The sequence below is a fragment of the Tursiops truncatus genome, chromosome 12, assembly GCF_011762595.2.
Source record: "Tursiops truncatus isolate mTurTru1 chromosome 12, mTurTru1.mat.Y, whole genome shotgun sequence".
Lineage (NCBI taxonomy): Eukaryota > Metazoa > Chordata > Mammalia > Artiodactyla > Delphinidae > Tursiops > Tursiops truncatus.
In genome coordinates, this window is record NC_047045.1 from 47,447,688 (window position 1) to 47,469,196 (window position 21,509).

The 21,509-nt window shown below is 41.4% G+C and overlaps 1 protein-coding gene across 1 annotated transcript in view; it reads left to right on the forward strand.

Annotated features, from left to right (window-relative positions):
- The window catches only part of SLC35F1 (solute carrier family 35 member F1), a 421,767-nt gene that overhangs the window by 312,840 nt on the left and 87,418 nt on the right, over nt 1-21,509 (forward strand). Inside the window, exon 3 of the mRNA XM_033867657.2 lies at nt 14,280-14,407. Coding sequence (XP_033723548.2) covers nt 14,280-14,407 — 128 coding nt within the window. The remainder of the gene's footprint in view (nt 1-14,279; nt 14,408-21,509) is intronic.

A 21,509-nucleotide genomic window follows, 5' to 3' on the forward strand; every position in this document is an offset into this window, starting at 1 on the left:
AAGATATGATCTATCCTGGAGAATGTTCCATGAGCACTTGAGAAGAATGTGTGTTCTGTTGTTTTTGGATGGAATGTCCTATAAATATCAATTAAGTCCACGTTGTTTAATGTATCATTTAATGCTTGTGTTTCCTTATTTATTTTCATTTTGGATGATCTGTCCATTGGTGAAAGTGGGGCATTAAAGTCCCCTACTATGATTGTGTTACTGTTGATTTCCCCTTTTATGGCTGTCAGTATTTGCCTTATGTACTGAGGTGCTCCTATGTTGGGTGCATAAATATTTACAATTGTTATATCTTCCTCTTGGATTGATCCCTTGATCATTATGTAGTGTCCTTCTTTGTCTCTTGTAATAGTCTTTATTTTAAAGTCTATTTTTTCTGATATGAGAATTGCTAGTCCAGTTTTCTTTTGACTTCCATTTGCATGGAATATCTTTTTCCATCCCCTCACTTTCAGTCTGTATGTGTCCCTAGGTCTGAAGTGGGTCTCTTGTAGACAGCATATATTACAGGTCTTGTTTTTGTATCCATTCAGCCAGTCTGTGTCTTTTGGTGGGAGCATTTAATCCATTTACATTTAATTTGTTATCGATATGTATCTTCCTATTACCATTTTCTTAATTGTTTTGGGTTTGTTATTGTAGGTCTTTTCCTTCTCTTGTATTTCCTGCCTGGAGAAGTTCCTTTAGCATTTGCTGTAAAGCTGTGTTGGTGGTGCTGAATTCTCTTAGCTTTTGCTTGTCAGTAAAGGTTTTAATTTCTCTGTCACATCTCAATGAGATCCTTGCTGGGTAGAGTAGTCTTGGCGGTACTTTCTTCCCTTTCATCACTTTGAATATGTCCTGCCACTTCCTTCTGTCTTGCAGTGTTTCTGCTGAAAGATCAGCTGTTAACCTTATGGGGATTCCCTTGTATGTTATTTGTTGTTTTTCCCTTACTGCTTTTAATATTTTTTCTTTGTATATAATTTTGATAGTTTGATTAATATGTGTCTTGGTGTGTTTCTCCTTGGATTTATCCTGTATGGGACTCTCTGTGCTTCCTGGACTTGATTATTTCCTTTCTCATATTAGGGAAGTTTTCAACTCTAATCTCTTCAAATATTTCCTCAGTCCCTTTCTTTTTCTCCTCTTCTTCTGGACCCCTATAATTCGAATGTTGGTGCATTTAATGTTGTCCCAGAGGTCTCTGAGACTGTCCTCAGTTCTTTTCATTCTTTTTTCTTTATTCTGCTCTGCAGTAGTTATTTCCACTATTTCATCTTCCAGGTCACTTATCCGTTCTTCTGCCTCAGTTATTCTGCTATTGATCCCTTCTAGAGAATTTTTCATTTCATTTCTTGTGTTGTTCATCATTGTTTGTTTGCTCTTTAGACCTTCTAGGTCCTTGTTAAACGTTTCTTGTATTTTGTCTATTCGATTTCCAAGATTTTGGATCATCTTTACTATCATTATTCTGAATTCTTTTTCAGGTAGACTGCCTATTTCCTCTTCATTTGTTAGGTCTGGTGGGAGTTTACCTTGCTCCTTCATCTTCTGTGTGTTTTTCTGTCTTCTCATTTTGCTTAACTTACTGTGTTTGGGGTCTGCTCTTCACAGGCTTCAGGTTTGCAGTTTCCGTTGTTTTTGCTGTCTGTCCCCAGTGGCTAAGGTTGGTTCAGTGGGTTGTGTAGGCTTCCTGGTGGAGGGGACTTGTGCCTGTGTTCTGGTGGATGAGGCTGGATCTTGTCTTTCTGGTGGGCAGGTCCACGTCTGGTGGTGTGTTTTGGGGTGTCTGTGGCCTTATTATGATTTTAGGCAGCCTCTCTGCTAATGGATGGGGCTGTGTTCCTGTCTTGCTAGTTGTTTGGCATAGGGTTTCCAGCACTGTAGCTTGCTGGTCATTGAGTGAAGCTGGGACTTGGCGTTGAGATGGAGATCTCTGGGAGATTTTCGCTGTTTGATATTATGTGGAGCTGGTAGGTCTCTTGTGGACCAGTGTCCAGAAGCTGGCTCTCCCACCTCAGAGGCACAGCACTGACTCCTGGCTGCAGCACCAAGAGCCTTTCATCCACATGGCTCAGAATAAAAGGGAGAGAAAAATAGAAAGAAAGGAAGAAAGGAAGGAAGGAAGGGAGGGAGGGAGGGAGGGAGGAAGAAAGAAAGAAAGAAAAAGAAAGAAAGAAAGAAAGAAAGAAAGAAAGAAAGAAAGAAAGAAGGGATAAAATAAAATAAAATAAAGTTATTAAAATAAAAAATAATTATTAAGAAAAAAAATTTTAAGTAAAAATAAATAAATAAATAACAGATGGACAGACCCCTAGGAGAAATGGTGAAAGCAAAGCTATACAGACAAAATCACACACAGAAGAATACACATACACATTCACATAAGGAGAAATAGGGGGAAAAAATAATATATCTTTGTTCCCAAAGTCCTCCTCCTCAATTTGGGGTGATTCGTTGTCTATTCAGGTATTCCACAGATGCAGGGTACATCAAGCTGATTGTGGAGATTTAATCCGCTGCTTCTGAGGCTGCTGGGAGAGATTTCTCTTTCTCTTCTTTGATTGCACAGCTCCCGGGGTTCAGCTTTGGATTTGGCCCCACCTCTGCGTGTAGGTTGCCTGAGGGCGTCTGTTCTTCGCTCAGACAGGACGGGGTTAAAGGAGCCACTGATTCGGGGGCTCTGGCTCACTCATGCCAGGGGGAGGGAGGGGTACGGATGCGGTGCGAGTCTGCGGCGGCAGAGGCAGCGTGACGTTGCTCCAGCCTGAGGCACGCCGCGCATTCTCCCAGGGACGTTTTCCCTGGATCACGGGACCCTGGCAGTGGCAGGCTGCACAGGCTCCCGGGAGGGGAGGTGTGGATAGTGACCTGTGCTCGCACACAGGCTTCTTGGTTGTGGCAGCAGCAGCCTTAGCGTCTCATGCCCGTTTCTGGGGTCCGCGCTGATAGTCGCAGCTCACGCCCATCTCCGGTGCTCGTTTAAGCGGTACTCTGAATCCCCTCTCCTCACGCACCCCAAAACAATGGTCTCTTGCCTCTTCGGCAGCTCCAGACTTTTCGCAGACTCCCTCCCAGCTAGCTGTGTCACACTAGCCCCTTCAGGCTGTGTTCACGCAGCCAACCCCAGTCCTCTCCCTGGGATCCGACCTCCGAAGCCCGACACTCAGCTCCCAGCCCCCACCCACCCCGGCGGGTGAGCAGAGAAGCCTCTCAGGCTGGTGAGTGCCGGTCGACACCGATCCTCTGTGTGGGAATCTCTCCACTTTGCCCTCTGCACCCCTATTGCTGCTCTCTCCTCCGCTGCACCGAAGCTCCCCCCTCCGCCACCCGCAGTCTGCACCAGCGAAGGGGCTTCCTAGTGTGTGGAAACCTTTCCTCCTTCACAGCTCCCTCCCACTGGTGCAGGTCCCGTCCCTATCCTTTTGTCTCTGTTTTTTCTTTTTTCGTTTGCCCTACCCAGGAACGTGGGGAGTTTCTTGCCTTTTGGGAGGTCTGAGGTCTTCTGCCAGCGTTCAGTAGGTGTTCTGTAGGAGTTGTTCCACGTGTAGATGTGTTTCTGATGTATCTGTGGGGAGGAAGGTAATCTCCGAGTCTTACTCTTCTGCCATCTTGAAGCTCCCTTCTTTCATTTTTATTGCAATTTCTTTGTTGAAGAATCTATCAGGTGGTCCATACAATCACTGCTTCTCAAACTGTAATGCATAGGAATAACCTGGGATTATTTGGAATCAGTAGTCTGGGGTTTGCCTGAGATTCTGCATTTCTGACAAATTCTCAGTTGCTGCTGTCACTGCCATTCAACAGGCCAAACTGAGTAGCTGGACTACAGTATATCCCACAATCTGGATTTTTGCTGATTGAATATTTCTAGAGTAATTCAATATATACTTTTGTGACCTCTGTATTTCTTAAATTGGTGTAGTTAAGTCCTAAAACTTGATCAGATTTGGTGTCTTTCTTTTTTTTTTTCCCATACGTAGTGTTTTGTTCATCCATCAGGAAGCACGTAAAACATAATGCTTGGTTGCCTCTTTCTTTGAAATGCTAGTAGCTTGACCTTCTAGGCCTATATTCATTAGGGGATGCAAAATGGGGATATTCTAATTCTCTCATTTCTTCTTTATTAGCTAGAGTATTACCATAAAGATCAACATCCCCTCATCTACAATTTAGTTACCTAGTGGTATAGTTCATATGAGAATCCCAGGGGGGAAAATTTGATTCTTTTCCTTTTTTTACCAATTTTCAAAATATTGAGTTGGTTTACTAATATCCAATAGTGACCAATTAGTTTTTTAAATTTGGTTGTGATTGTTTTTATTGCTGTTGCTTTTAGACTCTTTATGAACTCATGGATTTAAACATATCCGATGCATTTCAATCCATTTCAGTGGGGGTTTTTTTGTTTTTTGGGTTTTTTTTTTTTTGTGGTACGCGGGCCTCTCACTGCTGTGGCCTCTCCCGTTGCGGAGCACAGGCTCCAGACGCGCAGGCCCAGCGGCCATGGCTCACGGGCCCAGCCGCTCCGTGGCATGTGGGATCCTCCCGGACCAGGGCACGAACCTGTGTCCCCTGCATCAGCAGGCGGACTCTCAACAACTGCGCCACCAGGGAAGCCCCAGTGTTAGTTTTATACAAAAGACACTTCAAGTTGGCCTCTGAGTCCTTTTGACACAACCCAAGTAGTTTTTTTTTATTGTTTCCTTGCTCTTTTGTATAAAAAAATGTTCCAGGTTTAACTTGTATTACATTTCCTGATCCAGAACTGCAGTCAACCATTTCTCCAAGATTATTATCTTTTTTTTGTGGAAAATTTTAAAATGATATTTTAACATAATAATCTGTGTGCTATGGTGCTCATTACTACTACGTTAGTAAAGTGGAAACTTTTTAACTGCATGAATATATTCTTCAATATTTTCAGATGGAAATATGTTTTAGAATATATGTGTGTGTATTCTAGAAGTACACATTGCATACTATTATTGCATTGCTCAGAAAATGCTGCCTTGTTTCTACTGAACTTAATTTCAGAAAGATTTGATAAAAAGATTAAAGTATTTCTGATTTGTTTTATTAAATGTACCGTGTAAACAAAAAGCATCATTCTTAGAGTAGTGAATGCTTTGCAGTAAAAAGTCAGGACAGACCTTGGACAGATTACTTAAAATTCTTCAAAACCTGATTTCATGATCTGAAAAATAGTTTCTTCATAAGGCTGTTAATAGCAAAGCTATCAAATATTTACTGGAAGCCAGAGATGTTACATACATTTTCTCATGTAACTGGTATAGCGACATTTTCAAGTAAGTAGTGTTTGCCCCCTTTTGTTAAGGAGTAAACTTTCCCAAGGTGACACAGCCAGTTAAGTGGCTGTGTCTCTCTGATGTCACGCTTTTAACCTAGAGTATAGGGTGGCAGTTAAATGTGAAAGTAAATATATGTTGCCTCTGGCCTTGTCCTGACTAATGGTGTTCAATGAAAAATAAATGTCAGGTAACAGAAGTGGCCTTGGTAGATCTGTACTTGACATTTGGTGTGGGAGATGGGAGCGTGAACAGGGGAGAGGAGGCCAGCCAGCTTTCTGCTTAGCCAGGCTTCTGGCCCATTGACGCTCCTCTTGCTAATTTCCCATGTTGGGTCTAACCTATGTGTCCACCATGACAGATGCTCTCATGTCAAAGCTCAAGGTCAGCCCTCAAAAGTTCAGGCTAGCGTCTTCTATCATGTTGTCTTTTGCATATGCTCAGCAGGTGGCAGGAGTCCGGAGGCAAGCCTGCTCTGGCCTCTTCCCCTTGCATCGTGTGTCATTAGCTACTACACAGCTCTTTGTTCAAAACAAAATTCACAAAACTGACAGATTCATCTGCTAACGTCGGGGGGCATCAGAGCCAATTACAGGAAGCCTTCAAAAGGCAAATAGGGTCACTTTTCACAAAATGGGATGAAGAAAAGGAAAATAGTCATGTCATTAAAAAGGACAAATACATTTTCCTCTCAGCAGGCTCGCCACAGGAAAGTAGAGAGATTTATATGAGTCTATCATTTCATTATGACTGCTTTGAATAATTTCAAATCAAAGCATCCACCCCACACACAGCCAACCTATCATTAACCATTTTGAGCTAGTGAACAGTATTTCCCACGGTAAGTGATATCTCTATAATGACGGAACATTTAGGTTTAAAGTACGAAGTTTTTATATTCTTTCAAGACCACAAATAATCACATACATTGTTTAAAATCACCTGGAAAGGACACCAGTTGTTTGTTTTAATTTGAATTCAGACCTCGAGGGTTCTGGGGTCTCGTTTTGCTGAGATGCACCAAACACATACTTGAGTTCTTGAGCAGAAGAGGAACAAATTCAGTTGTGTTTGAGGAAAACCAGGTGCAAAAGTTTAGGGGCACAGTCCCAACACTACCCTTACCTCATAACACTATGAGAGTTTAAGCCAAATGGGAACGTTCAGAGTCCACACAAGACCACCCTCTCTCCTGATGCCAATTGCAAGTTCGGGGTTGGGGGAGGATCCCCCAAACCACTGTCCGTTTCAGAAATCTACTAAGCCTCCTAGAACTCACTAAAAGCTATTATATTCATGGTTTGAGTTGTTACAGGGAAAAGATACAGATTAGAATCCACCGAGGGAATAAGCCCATAGGCAGAGTCCTGAAGAAGTACCAAGTCCAGGGCTTCCATTGTCCTTTCCCAAAGGAGACAAGACATGTGACTTTCCCAGCACCAGTGTGTGACAATATGGACAAAATATTGCCAATCAGGGAAACTCGGTAGAGCCTCTGTGTTCAGGTTTTTACTGAAGCTCCCTTATGTAAGCCTGATTGATTCTCTATAGTCTCTGGGCGTGACCCAAAGCCTTCACCCCAAATCACATTGTTGGTCTTTCTGACATGGCCATCCTCAGCCCGGAATCATAACGTTACCCCAGACAAATTGCAGACCCCTGCAAACCTCTTTGGGGGCAAGGTTAAATTCTTTACGGCACGTATGTCGGAAGTTTGTCATGAGGAAAGACCAGCTGTGATAAAAGTCAAGATAATGATAAGAGCTCCTTTCGAGGCAGCATGTTAAGCATTTTATAAATATCTCATTTAATCCTGACCAACACTCAGGGAGGCAGGTCCACCTGGTAATTCCGATGTATAGATGAGGAAAATTGAGGTTTAGAGAGACTAAGTTGTGTAACAATATCATACACCCAGTGCCCGGAAGAGGCTGGGTTCGAGCCCGCTGCTGAATGGCTCCAGTGCCCTCCCTATGTTGCCCTGCCAAACGGAAGGCGTGGCTGCCACATCCACAGCTCCGCAGGGCACCATTCTTGTCTTCTCTGAGAAGGCTGTCTCCTGGAGCCAGAAAGGAAAGGCCAGCCTGGCTGGCTGACTCACTATCTAAATCAAAAGAGAAGAACTCTTGGTGAGACATCTCAGGGCAAGAATCTGTGCATATAGATAACTGCAAAAGAGCTAACAAAGTTAAAATGGGCCCCAAGGGCTGGTTGCTCAACAAAAAGCATAAACTGGACAGGAGTCTGGAGTCGGAAGATGTGCTCCATTTTAATCGGTTAAATTTTCGTTGTTGGATGACATATATCAGTACAAAGAAATAGTCTATCACAGCTAGAAATATGGGACAATAGTACTGGTTTGTGTTTGATCATGCAACAACATAACATCTTTAAGATTTTCAGTGATCAATAGTGACAGTGTTTAGCATGCAAGCGTGTGTATTCTTTTTTTTTTTTTTTTTTTCAGTACGTGGACCTCTCACTGTTGTGGCCTCTCCCATTGTGGAGCACAGGCTCCAGACGCTCAGACTCAGCGGCCATGGCTCACGGGACCAGCCGCTCCGTGGTATGTGGGATCCTCCCAGACCAGGGCACGAACCCGTGTCCCTTGCATCGGCAGGCGGACTCTCAACCACTGCGCCACCAGGGAAGCCCTTTATAGGGTGTTCTTTCCAAGAATATGAAATGGGTGCTCTAAATGTATATCTAGTTTTTAAATTCTGAATGGACTTTGTTTAGGGGAGTTGTTTGGCTCTCATGCACTATTTTCATTAAGAGGTAGAGGAACCTGTAACACATAGATTTTGGTCAACAGAGTTTAATAGTCCGTACACAGTTTTCATATATGGGGTTTTAGACATCCTGAACTTTCAGAAAAGTTCTTTGTTTATCTATTTGTTGTAATTGCCTTTATGGTAAAATCTAGGCAGACTTACTATCAATTTTTCTATTAATATGAAGAAAAAAATGTTAGCAATTGTGTCTCTCCTAAGATACATCAAGAACACAGGTTTTGGGGCTTCCCTGGTGGTGCAGTGGTTAAGAATCCGCCTGCCAATGCAGGGGACACGGGTTCGAGCCCTGGTCCAGGAAGATCCTGCATGCCGCAGAGCAACTAAGCCCATGCACCACAACTACTGAGCCTGTGCTCTAGAGCCCGCGAGCCACGACTACTGAGCCCATGTGCTGCAGCTACTGAAGCCTGCACGCCTGGAGCCCATGCTCCGCAACGAAGAGTAGTCCCCACTTGCTGCAACTAGAGAAAACCTGTGCACAGCAACAAAGACCCAGTGCAGCCAAAAATAAATAAATAAAATAAATAAATTTTTAAAAAAAGAGCAGTTTTGCATATTTCAAAGGTGTAGAGTATAAGCGTGCCACATAAAATCATGTATCTTAGCTTCATAAAAGATGACAGCTTAAAAAATCCAGAAAAAAAAGGTTTCTGAGGTTTAAGTGATCCATTTCATGTTTAAAAAGGTAATATATATTGAAAGATTTTTCGAATCATAAGGTATATATATTTTTGTGTCAAAGGTAATAGATTGAGTTTGTCATTAGGGCTAGAATATTTTGTTTTACTTATCAATGCCAAAAAAGTAACTTTGAAAAAAATAAAATAAACTTACTGTTAAGAAACCTATCCTATATACAATCATTTTTACACATATATGGATTTTCTCTTAAAGTCAGAGCTACCAGAAACTTACGTGATTATGATTCATTTTTAGTTACTTTTAGATATTTTTCCAAACCCTTATTAGGCATCTCTGGAAGACAGCCAGATGACCGAGTAGATTTTAATGGTGTTATTCAGCTATCTTACCTTGATAACAGGATCTTATTTACGTGAGTAACTATCTGTCTAAATCACTATGCTAGGCATAGTTCAGGATACGTAAAAAAGAGAAATAAGTGCTGAGGGAAAGCAGAGACTTTGGGAAAGCTTCCCATGGGAGCTTCACATCCAGGTAACTGGATCTTGCAGTGTGAGTGGGAACTTGAGCGAGAGGGATGTGAAGGGTGTAAAGTGGGAACTGAGGCCGTGTCTCTTCTCCTCTTGGCTTTCTTTGAACCCTTTGTGTTTTCCTCTTTTACGTTTTGCCTGTCACATGCAGCCTATGTGGTAACCTTGGAAACACCTCCTCAAAGCCCCTACCCTGGAAAGGCCCAGTAGGACTAGAGTCCCAGAGAACAAAGCTATTTCTAGTTCAAGCCTTGGGGGAATGAGTGTGTTCACATGGCTTCCCCTCCCAGATCAAGTGGTGAGATCCGGAGAATCAAGACAAGGATCTGGCCCAGGGGAGAGGTGTCAAGGTCAAGGACACGGCCCTCAGGCTGCCTCCTGTCTGGACAAATGTCATATGCTGGCTGCAGTGTGATCCATCCACAATCTCAAGAGTTAGAGACAGAGGATGTGCAGCTAAAGCCCTAATGAGAAATTAAAAGAGTTCATTTTCCTGGGCTTCCAACATGCAGGATCCATCACTTGCAGGATTCAAGGATTCCAGGACCCCACCACTTGCTGACATGTCTTGTGCATATACCTGGCATTAGATATTAGCTTAAATACGACATTCATGCTGCCTTTAATCTACAACGCCCTATGAAATAGTTGCTCCAGTCCCCATTTTACAGTAGAGGGATCAAGGTTCAGAGCCGTTACCCAAGTTACTCAGGACCACTAAGGTACATCAGTGTCCAAACCCAGGTCTGTTGCCACTAAGCCAGCACATTAAAGGACTGCCTTTTATGCTCTTCTTAATCTCACTGTCTGGCTCCAGTAGTGACAGTGAATGAAACCATACAAAACAAAATGTAATCTTCATTATTTGTCCTTTTTATATTTCATCCTTACCCTCAGATTCACATTATGAAGTGCAATTGATTGCAATTCTTTTTGTGAACCACTTACGTTTTCATTTCCTTATTATTAGCACATTTATTTTGTTCACTTTTCTGACAAAAGAATTGTTTTGAATTCTATATCCTAATACTAAATTTCACCTTTTAAAGGTGAGTAATTAAAACTTCCATCTTCAGTCATACCTTTTTTCAAATTCACTGATGAATATTTAACCTCTTCCCTTGGAGTTCTGGTAAAGGAAGATAGCTTATGGCTTCAAGTTGTGAGCCGAGGAGGCGTCCATTCAAGCAAGGGTCTTGCCCTCTTTGCAGGGGCTTCGCTCTTGCTGCAGACCCTCTGTGCAAATGCATGCTGAGTTCTGTCCTTGCAGAAAAACACCATGAAGGATCAGCCCACCCATGAGAGCCCTTAATGAAAATGCAGTCCCGAGAATAATGCAGCTTCTCGTTCCCTTTGCTGAATTCACCTCTGGTGCTGTCTCGCAATCCTTTTATTCTCTACTCAGACCACCACTGGGGGTGAACAAGAGTCCTATCCATGCATCAAGGCTCTTCAGGTTTCCAGTCGCTGCCGTGAATGTGGACCATGTTTCAGTCTTTGCACAGGTGTTTCCGCTTCCTTCATTCAACATTCATTGACCACTGCCACGCTCGCCCCACCCCTTGTGTGACCATTGTTATTACGCCCAAGGCTTCAACTAGTAGTACAGCATATAACAGTAATTCTTATCATTAGGCTTTGTTAAGCCATAAATTTGATTGAAAGCCTTATTTTACATTTCACGAGGGAAACTCTGTCATGCACTTAGATCAGGCAGGGAGACATCAACTTTTGATGCTGAAGTGAGGGTGATGGGACACATGCTCATCCCTAAGCTGATTCAGGAATGGACACACGACTGCGCAGCTGGGCACCGGCAACACTAGGGGACGCCGTGCACGTCGGCTTCAATGTGCCAGGCGCCCCCTGGAGTCTGGCAGAGGGGGCACCCTGCATGTGAGTTGGGACAAGCAGGTCATGATAGCTCCTTTAATGAGAAATGAATGACTCCTGAGGACGGTGCCGTAATTACAAACCAATAAGGCAAAATAGTGCAGTACCAGTGAGTATGAAGCCTAGTGCTGGATTGTCATGAATTCAAATCCTGTCTCATCTTTGTGAACTTTTGGGCAAGTTACTTAACTCCTCCAGGCCCCGGTTTTGTCATCTGTAAATACGGTTAAAAGAAATACCTTCCATACAGGGATATTATAAGGATTAAGTAAATTAATATTTGTAAAGCACATAGACACTGCCTGGTACATAGTATCATATAAGTATTTGTTACAAAAATGAAAAAACACATTGATTGGTCGTTCTGTTGACGCTTAGTAAAATGAGATATGAGTCACAAGATCAAGACTGTCAATAATTTCCCTCTCTATTCTCAATTATTGCCATAGTTATTGTTGCTGGAACGCTATGTTACTTTCAATTAGGGTTACTTTCTTTAATTATGTTTTTCACATTTGTGAGTACTGGCATACTCCACAGTTCTTTAAAAGGAGAATGAAAACAGAATTAAACTCTAAACCAATTATAGAGATACATATGTACAAGGATGTTCTTTAAAGAAAAATTGGAAACAACTTAAATGTCTGTCAGTGGGAGATGAGATAAATTGTGGCATATTCATAAAATGTGATTATATATCATTTAAAGTATATTACATTTATTCTCTACATTAAAAAATAGGGATCTATTTCTAGAACAATGTTAAGTATAAAGAACCCTAGAAGAATGACAGGTACAGTATATACAATAAACTTTCATTTAAATACATACATATGTAGAAAACATATAGCAAAGACATGAACATGAAGGATACATAACAATATCAAGATGGTGATTTGAGGAAGGAGGGAAGGGAATGGAATCTGGCAGTGGCAGAAAGGGGGCTTCAATTTCATCTGTAACATTTCCTTTCTCAGAAAAAAATCTGAAGCAAACGTGGCAAAATTTTAACATTAATTAAATCAGTTTGGAGATTACCTTATCACATTATTCTCTATGCTTTCTATTTATATTTGAACACGTTGATAGTAAGATTAATAACAGAACAAATTTAAATGCCAAATTATAATTCTAAAATTTGCACCCATAGATTTTATTACTCCTCTTAGTTAATTTTTTTTTAAATTCTTTTGCTTCAAAACGTTAACGTACCACCAGTTGTGCTGGTGCTTTTATGGATGGCCCGGTTTCGTGAGGTTTAGAAAGCACTTTGGCACAAGGGCTCTAAAGAATACATCTTCACTATTCTAGAATTTTAATGGCCTATTATACATCAGTGTTAATGAGAGTCATGTAGATAAATCCCTAAGCAGTCCTTTTAAAGGTTGCATTTTTTGCTCAGCCGAAAAAAAAAGAGAGCTTTCTTGCCTTCCTGGACAATTTTGCTAAGCAAGTGTGTTGTACGTTCTCAGGTGCTCAAGTGAAACAATATGGGAGTATTTGTTTAGAGTGTTTCGCTTGCAAACTTCTTCAGCAGAACAAACAGCAAGACAACAAATCATTCCTTTGAATCTGTGTAACTTTGAATATGTATTGATTGGCGGAACAAACAGCGCCATGATCCAGATTTTCAATGTCACATATTGAAAAGTGGCTGGTGTGCTCCGAGTTTAGCAATTCTGTTCATCATGTAAATTAACTGGAACAATGACTTGTGACCTTAGAATTTCAGCTTTGCGGTTCAGTGTGCCGTTGACCTTTTTATGTCCTATGTATAGAGTATTATGTGTAAAACGGTCACCAAATGAATTTATGTCAGATGTTCTAACTAGAAAACAATTTTCATTGTCTGGTGCATGAATATTTATAGTAGATATATTTTAAATATTTCAATTTCAATGTTATTTAACATTGCTGAGGTTATTAAACACAAAATGTGTTCATAGATTCTGTATTACTTATTGACTACTCACCATGCACTGTTGGGCCCTAGAGATAAAGTGATGACCGAGACAGTGCCACTCTCTTCAAATTGTTAATAATCTAATGAGTAACAGAGTCAAGAAAACTGGCCATTATAACACAGGGAGATAAGTACTGTATCTGCGGAATAAGAAAGGGTGTTAAAGGAGCCCATAGCACGGAAACCCAACCGATTCTGAGAAGATCAAAGTGAGAGATCAAGGAAGGCTTCCTGGTGGTAGAGTCTATGCTGCTCCTTCATTTGAAGGCTGGGGGAAGAATAGTCCATGCAGGGGAATCAGCACATTGAAGAGCAAGAGAAAGCATACTTTGGGCCAAATGTTTGGATTGTTTCTTTGGTATCAAGAATCACCGTTCACTCAGGGTTTCTGCATGTTCCACATCCTCTAAGGATTCCTCACAGGTTGGCCCCAGAAAGCTGTTATTATTAATAATCATGTTCCCCCACTTTGAGAAAAGGTACATTTCAGGCCTGAAATATGTAAAAATAAGGATGAAGAACTAAGCAGTTCAGAGTCTGTTCTGAGGCTACCAGCGTAAGAGGCAAGATGGTGAAGTTTGCAGTCGTTGGTAGCATTAAGACCAAGGCCTGTGGCACTCTTCCCCATCGATGAGTGACCCCCAACTTCCTCTCTCTTCCCATCACCCACACACCTTACACCGCCTGCGTGTAAGGTTCAGAGGCGACCGAGCCCTCAGGGTGGCGCCCTGCAGCCTTACTGCAGATCTGCGGCTAAGCACCATTTGACTACCCTCTTTCCATTTTTGTCTATTTTACCACAATCCTGAAGTTCAGGATGATTTGGATTTCACGTGTTTATACAGCCTTTCTGAACACCTTTCCTTTTATTTTTACTTGACAAAATTTTTTGTTCAAATGTTTGTGAGAAAATGTTTTGCACAGTGAACTAAAACCCTGTCCAGTCTTGTTCTGGGATAGGAACTAATTTGAAGGGCTGAAATCTACCATGAAGTCTAGTAAACTAAGCACAAGCATGTCATTCTTGGACATATTGATTCATTTGTTTAGTTAAACGTAATATTGTACTGTAATATATATTTTAGAATCCTTCTAAATATACAGTTTCTCAACGTGTTCAGAGCTTAATCCATTTCTTCTTAACTTTGTAACGCAGGAGAAGAAAACCTCCTGGCAATTTTACGACGAAGATGGTGGAAGTATATGATCCTGGGACTGATAGACTTGGAAGCAAACTATCTGGTGGTCAAGGCTTACCAGTACACGACTCTGACCAGTATCCAGGTACCAAGGCTCTCTTCCCTTCTCATCTTCCTCATTTTCCAGATGTAGTTTACTTTCAGTTTAGTCACTTGGGAGTTCTGATTACTAGTTTGTAAGTTTTGCAACAAGAGGGAAATCGGTTATATAAAAATTAAGTGGAAGTTTATTTCTGTGTTCCTTTAATTTTTCTTAATTCACATGTAATTGTACATCTCTTCTTTGTTTTTAGTATACCATAAGAACCATTGACAATGTAGGAAAATAATTTGTAGCTAAGAATACTAATCTTACGTCAGCAGAAGAATTATTAATAAGCATAAAAATAAATCTATTTTAATCACAACTTATAAGATTTTAGAATATGCTAATGGACTTTGATTAAGTAATCAAAGTGCTTAATAATCTTTTCTTTTAGCTTTCTTTAATGTGTAGATTTTGTAAGCTGAAGAGACAGAATTTTTCCTAAAGGGACAAGATTTAAATTTCTACAGTGTGTTAGGTATGAAGATAGCCACTGCATCCTTCCTTCCTCCCTCCCTCTCTCTCTTTTTCTTTTATGTAATTATGTGTACAAGTGTGCACGCGCACACACACACCATTGCAAATTTAACTTAGATTTTCACGATTTTTACCAGGCACCACTTATATTCCTCATTAAACCATAAATAATAATCTTGACTATTTTTGTTTCACCCTTATTTCTCTTTTTATGACAATATTATGAATTTTATAGTCATTCCAAGCCTCCAGGATGAAAACAAAATATTGTTCACGTATCAGATTTTACTTAGATTTGATACCTCAACAACATTGCTGCCATTCCAATAATTTGCTTAGAAACAATAACAAAAATGAAGAAACAAACAAGCAAACAAACCACTTGAATAAATTCAGCTTATATAGATTGAATGGGAATCTATCTAAATCAGAATCAGGTAGGGTCTACATGCTTCCTCCTGCATACCCAATAAGGGACAGAAAGGATGCTTCCCTACAACCACTGAAGAAAAGTCCAGAGGTTTGTTTGATTGGACCACACTGATGGCAGGGGACCAGTGTGAGCTAACTGACCTAGACCTGGACTCTCTGAACCAATACAGGATGAGATTTCTCTGATTTGTTTAGACAAATGTTTCTCAGTAGGAGTACTACTGGCATTTTGGGTAGGACAATTTTTCATGATGTGAGTCATTTTCCTACTTTATAGGTCATTTAAGATTTCTGGTCCCTACCCATCAAACGCCCATAGCATCTTTCAGCCTTTGTAACAACTAGAAGTGTCCTCATGGATTTCCAAATGCCCTCTAGCAGGTACCATCTCTAGTTGAGAATCACTGGCTCACCAATCAGCACTCACTCCTGGAGTCAGGGCAGGATCAGTCTCACCCAATCACATATCTGTCACCCATCAAGGGAGAGATGAGGTGGATGGATGCTGGGAGAAAGACCACAGTGCTCCAAACTCATCCTAGCTCCTATTCACTTCCACAAGCCCCACAATGACAACAAATTTCTCTCTCTGTCTTTCTCTCTCTCACTCTCTCTCTCTCTCTCTCCTGTGCTCCCAGGCACTTTGTTTTATAGCTCTGTCTTCACAGTCTGTCTTACCTAAGAATGGTGTTTGAATATTTCCACCTACTCCACCAAGCTGTAAGCTTTTCACAGCAAAGAGGATTTCTTGTTCACCTTTGAATCGCTAGTACCTGGTAGGAAACCCAGCACATAATAGGCACTCAAAAATGTTTAAAGAGGTTAATTAAATTGCATTGATTTCCAGTATTTGGGGACACAGAAATTGCCAGCAGTTCTCTACCCACATGCAGAGGCCCCTGGAATGTCTATACCGGTATGTGGGAGAAGAAAGGAATGCTGGCTTCATGGCAGAACTGGGCCCATTAGTGCAGAGTCAAAAATTATAAATGGGCCTCCTGGGGAGCATGAAGAGGAAACTTACCCCTTTGGAAATCCATTTGACTTTTGTTTTCTTTTGTTAAGCATTGAAAAGTCACAACCAATTACTGGTTGCTTAAGTTCTATGGGGATTTATTAAAAAAATTTTTCAGTTTTTCAATTTCTTTTTGTAGACAGTGACAAGGTTTTTTTTCTTTTTCTTTCTTTTTTTTTTTTTTTTTGCGGTACCGGGCCTCTCACTGTTGTGGCCTCTCCCGTTGCGGAGCACAGGCTCAGAACGCGCAGGCTCAGCGGCCATGGCTCACAGGCCCAGCTGCTCTGCGACCGGGGCACAAACCCGTGTCCCCTGCATCAGCAGGCGGACTCTCAACCACTACACCACCAGGGAAGCCCAGTGACAAGGTTTTAACAACTTTCCCCTTGTCCTCAGGTGTTTTGTTCAACCCATGTTATGCACCACCATTAATCCATCCTGCCACCTCTCTCAAATTAGCTGTTTGACACTGCATTTAATGCTGCATTCTATGCAAAATTTATTTTAATTCTGTCAAAAGTCAAAAAGTAATTCTACTGAAATATCAGTTTGTCTTCATTATAACTTACTGAGCAAGGGATAGGGGGAAGTAAAAAAGCATGTTGAATCAAACAATTCTAGAACCATTTTGCTACCTACAAAAAATAAACTTCTTAAATAATAATAAATGGTCAGAATAGAAGGCATTTGCTCTGGGAACCATGTCTGTACTGCTGTTTTGTAATTCAGTTCTGTTTACTCATTGCAAATCAGTGGAACTAACAAGGACCTATAATGATTTTCCCTTGTTTTTATAAATATTAATTGAGAACATAATATGTGCTAAGTGTTTAGCTTTTATTCATATATTAATCAATAAGGAAAATACACTAATTCTACATCTAAGAAATGTACTAGTTATTGCAAGTGATGTAAACAGAAATGAATCAACCTTTGCTGTACACTTGAAACTAACACAACATTGTTAATCAACTATACTCCAATATAAAATAAAAAAATTTTTAATAAAATAAAATTAAAGAATAAAAACATTAACAGAAAAAAAAAGAATGATAAAGCTTCTACAGAGTTAAAAAAGAGAAAAGAACGAAGGAAATGAATCAACCTTACCCTCCAGGAGCTTCTGAACTTATAAAGGGGACAAGAGGCCCAGTCTATTGATAGTAACATCATGTACGGCAAGGGAACGGATGCCAAAGTGCTATAGTTTTCACAGGAGCCAGAGATGATGTTTATTTGCAGAGGCAAGAAAGTACCCATTCAGAGGAGTCTATAAGATTGAATAAAATTTAGGTATAGCTTTGAACCCAGAAAGAAAATCATGGCAAAAGCTTAGGGGCAGAAAACCTGAGGAATATGATTGGAGAACAATTATTCCAGTTTGATTCATCCAGTCACTTCAAAAATAACTATTGAATACTTCTCTGTTCAAGTCAGTGTATTAGGTAGTGAACAGTGAGGAAACAATAAAAAAAGATACTTTTTATATTCTTTGGCACTTCCAGGCAAATGGGAAAGGCAGCCAAATAACCAAATGAATGGCTGTATCATTATAGTCAGAGATGAGTATTCTAAAAGAAAGCAACACAGTTCTACGAGAACATTTGTCAAAACAACTTGGCCTAAACTGGAAAGTTGGGGAAGATTTTCTTAAAAGGCTAGTGGTAGAGCTGAGATCTATAAGAGAAGTGGAAGATTAGTTGAGAAGGAAAGAGGTCCAAGCAAAGAAGACAGCGTGCTCAAGGCTCTGTGGTGGGAAGGACCATGGCAAGAATGAGGTTGTGAGCAAGGGCTTGTGACTAGGCAAGGAGAGTGAAGAAAAGAGTGGGGCAAGATGGGCTGGGGAAGGAGGCAAGTGCTAGACTCAACAAGCCTTGACAGCCAGGTCAAGAGTTTGAGTCTTTAGGCTAAGTGCCGTGGGAAGCCACATTTGAGTTTTAAAGGCAGGCAGGCTGTGGTGCAGAGAACAGATTGAAGCAATGGGTGCTCATTATGGAATAAAGTAAGATAGAGCCAAAAAGTTAAGCTGGGGTCATGTCGTAGGAGGTCTTCCAGGTCAGGATGAAAAGTGTGGCTTGATTTTGTAAATAAAAGAGAGCTGTGAAGGTTTCTGAGGAAAGGAATGATAGGATGTAGCCCAACAGCCCTTTTGCAAAGGCGCTTCTGTTTTAACAAGACAATCCTCATTACTAGTTGGCAAAGGACCAAGTACTTTTGTCTTCTGATTCTCTTAAGAACAGTGATATAGAACAAAAAGACATGAAGAGGCTCTCTGTGCTTTATCCTCTTGCCCTTTCAGTTAATTCCTTAAACTCATGGTTAAATGTCACAAACAATTAATGCATGAAGCGTGAGAGGAAAATATATATTTCTGGAATGATTATAGACTCACAAGGAATTGCAAAACTATATAGGATTCTATGAACTGTCCACACAGCTTTTCCCCAATGGTGACATTTTATATGACTAGGATATTGACATTGGTACAATACTGTTAACTAAGCCACAGACCTGATTCAGTTTTCATCCCTTTTCCTTCACTCGTTTGTCGGTGTGTGTGTGTAGCTCTACACAATTTGATCCATGTATAGATTTGTGTAACTACGACCACAGTCAGGATACAGAACTATACTATCACCACAAAGAAACTCCCTCATATGACCCCTATGAAGTCACACCCATTCCACCACCCTCATTACTATCCCTAGCAATGACTACTCTATTCTCTATCTCTATGATTTTGTCAGCTGGAGAATGCTATATAAAATAGAATCACACAGTGTTTAACCTTTTGAGATTGGTTTTTTTCACTAAGCATAATACCCTTAAGTCCACCCAAATTGTTGCATGTATCAATAGTTTGGTCTTTTTATTGCTGAGTAGTATTCCATAGTATAAACCTATCAGGGTTTGTTTAGCCATCACCTGCTGAAGGACATTTGGATTATTTCCAGCTTTGGTTTTTTACAAATAAAACTGCTATGAGGAGTTAGAGGGAGGTGTGACTACAGGAGAAGGTCATTGTCTTTGTGATGTAAGGACTCAACCCATCATTGCTATCTTTGAAAGAGGAAGAGGCCACAAGCCAAGGTATGTGTGTAGCCTGTAGAAGGTGGAAAAGGAGTCTATTCTTTTGATGTTCTGACCACAGAATTATATCAGCTCTAACATCCATGTAGATGAGACGGACTTGAAATCAATCTCGTTGATTGCTGGAGAGATCTTCTGAGACAAGAACCAAGATGGCAGAGTAGAAGGATGTGCTCTCACTCCCTCTTGCAAGAACACCAGAATCACAACTAGCTGCTGGACAGTCATCCACAGGAAGACACTGGAACTCACCAAATATGATATGGCCCATCCAAAGACAAAGGAGAAGCCACAATGAGACAGTGGGAGGGGTGCAATCACAGTAAAATCAAATCCCACAACTGCTAGGTGGGTGACTCACAGACTGGAGAACACTTATACCACAGAAGTCCACCCACTGGAGTGAAGGTTCTTAGCCCCATGTCAGCTTCCCAACCTGGGGGTCCGGCAACGGGAGGAGGAATTCCTAGAGAATCAGACATTGAGGGTGAGTGCGATTTGATTGCAGGACTTAGACACGAGTAGGGGAAACAGAGACTCCACTCTTGGAAGGCACACACAAAGTAGTGTGCACATCAGGACCCAGGGGAAGGAGCAGTAACCCCGGGGGAGACTGAACCAGACCTACCTGCTAGTGTTGGAGGGTCTCCTGCAGAGAGGGGGTGGTGGCTGTGGCTCACCGTGGAGACAAGGACACTGGCAGCAGAGGTTCTGGGAAGTACTCCTTGGTGTGAGCCCTCCCAGAGTCCCTATTTAGCCCCACCAAAGAGCCCAGGTAGGCTCCAGTGTTGGGTTGCCTCAGGCCAAACAACCAACAGGGAGGGAACCCAGCCCCACCCAACAGCAGTCAAGCGGATTAAAGTTTTACTGAGCTCTGCCCACCAGAGCACCAGGCGGCTCTACCCACCACCAGACCCTCCCATCAGGAAACTTGCACAAGCCTCTTAGATAGCCTCATCCACCAGAGGGCAGACAGCAGAAGCAAGAAGAACTACAATCCTGCAGTGTGTGGAACAAAAACCACATTCACAGAAAGAGAGACAAGAGGAAAAGGCAGAGGGCTATGTACCAGATGAAGGAACAAGATAAACCCCCACAAAAGAATTAAAGAAGTGGAGATAGGCAACGTTCCAGAAAAAGAATTCAGAATAATGATAGCAAAGATGATCCAGGACCTTGGCAAAAGAATGGAGGCAAAGATTGAGAAGATGCAAGAAATGTTTAACAAAGACCTAGAAGAATTAAAGAACAAACAAACAGAGATGAACAATACAATAACTGACATGAAAACTACATTAGAAGGAATCAATAGCAGAATAACTGAGGCAGAAGAATGGATAAGTGACCTGGAAGACAGATTGGTGGAATTCACTGCTGCAGAACAGAATAAAGAAAAAAGAATGAAAAGAAATGAAGACAGCCTGAGACCTCTGGGACAACATTACATGCAACAACATTTGCATTATAGGGATCCCAGAAGGAGAAGAGAGAGAGAAAGGACCCGAGAAAATATTTGAAGAGATTATACTCAAAAACTTCCCTAACATGGGAAAGGAAATAGCTACCCAACTCCAGGAAGCTCAGAGAGTCCCATACAGGATAAACCCAAAGAGAAACATGCCGAGACACATAATCAAACTGGCAAAAATTAAAGACAAAGAAAAATTATTGAAAGCAGCAAGGGACAAATGACAAATAACATACAAGGGAACTCTCATAAGGTTAACAGCTGATTTCTCAGCAGAAACTCTACAAGTCAGAAGGCAGTGGCATGATATACTTAAAGTGATGAAAGGGAAGAACCTACAGCCAAGATTACTCTACCCAGCAAGGAACTCATTCAGATTTGTTGGAGAAATCAAAAGCTTTAGGGGCTTCCCTGGTGGCGCAGTGGTTGAGAGTCTGCCTGCTGATGCAGGGGACACGGGTTCGTGCCCCGGTCCGGGAAGATCCCACATGCCGCGGAGCGGCTAGACCCGTGAGCCATGGCCACTGAGCCTGCACGGGCCGGAGCCTGTGCTCCGCAATGGGAGAGGCCACAACAGTGAGAGGACCGCATACTGCAAAAAAAAAAAAAAAAAGCTTTAG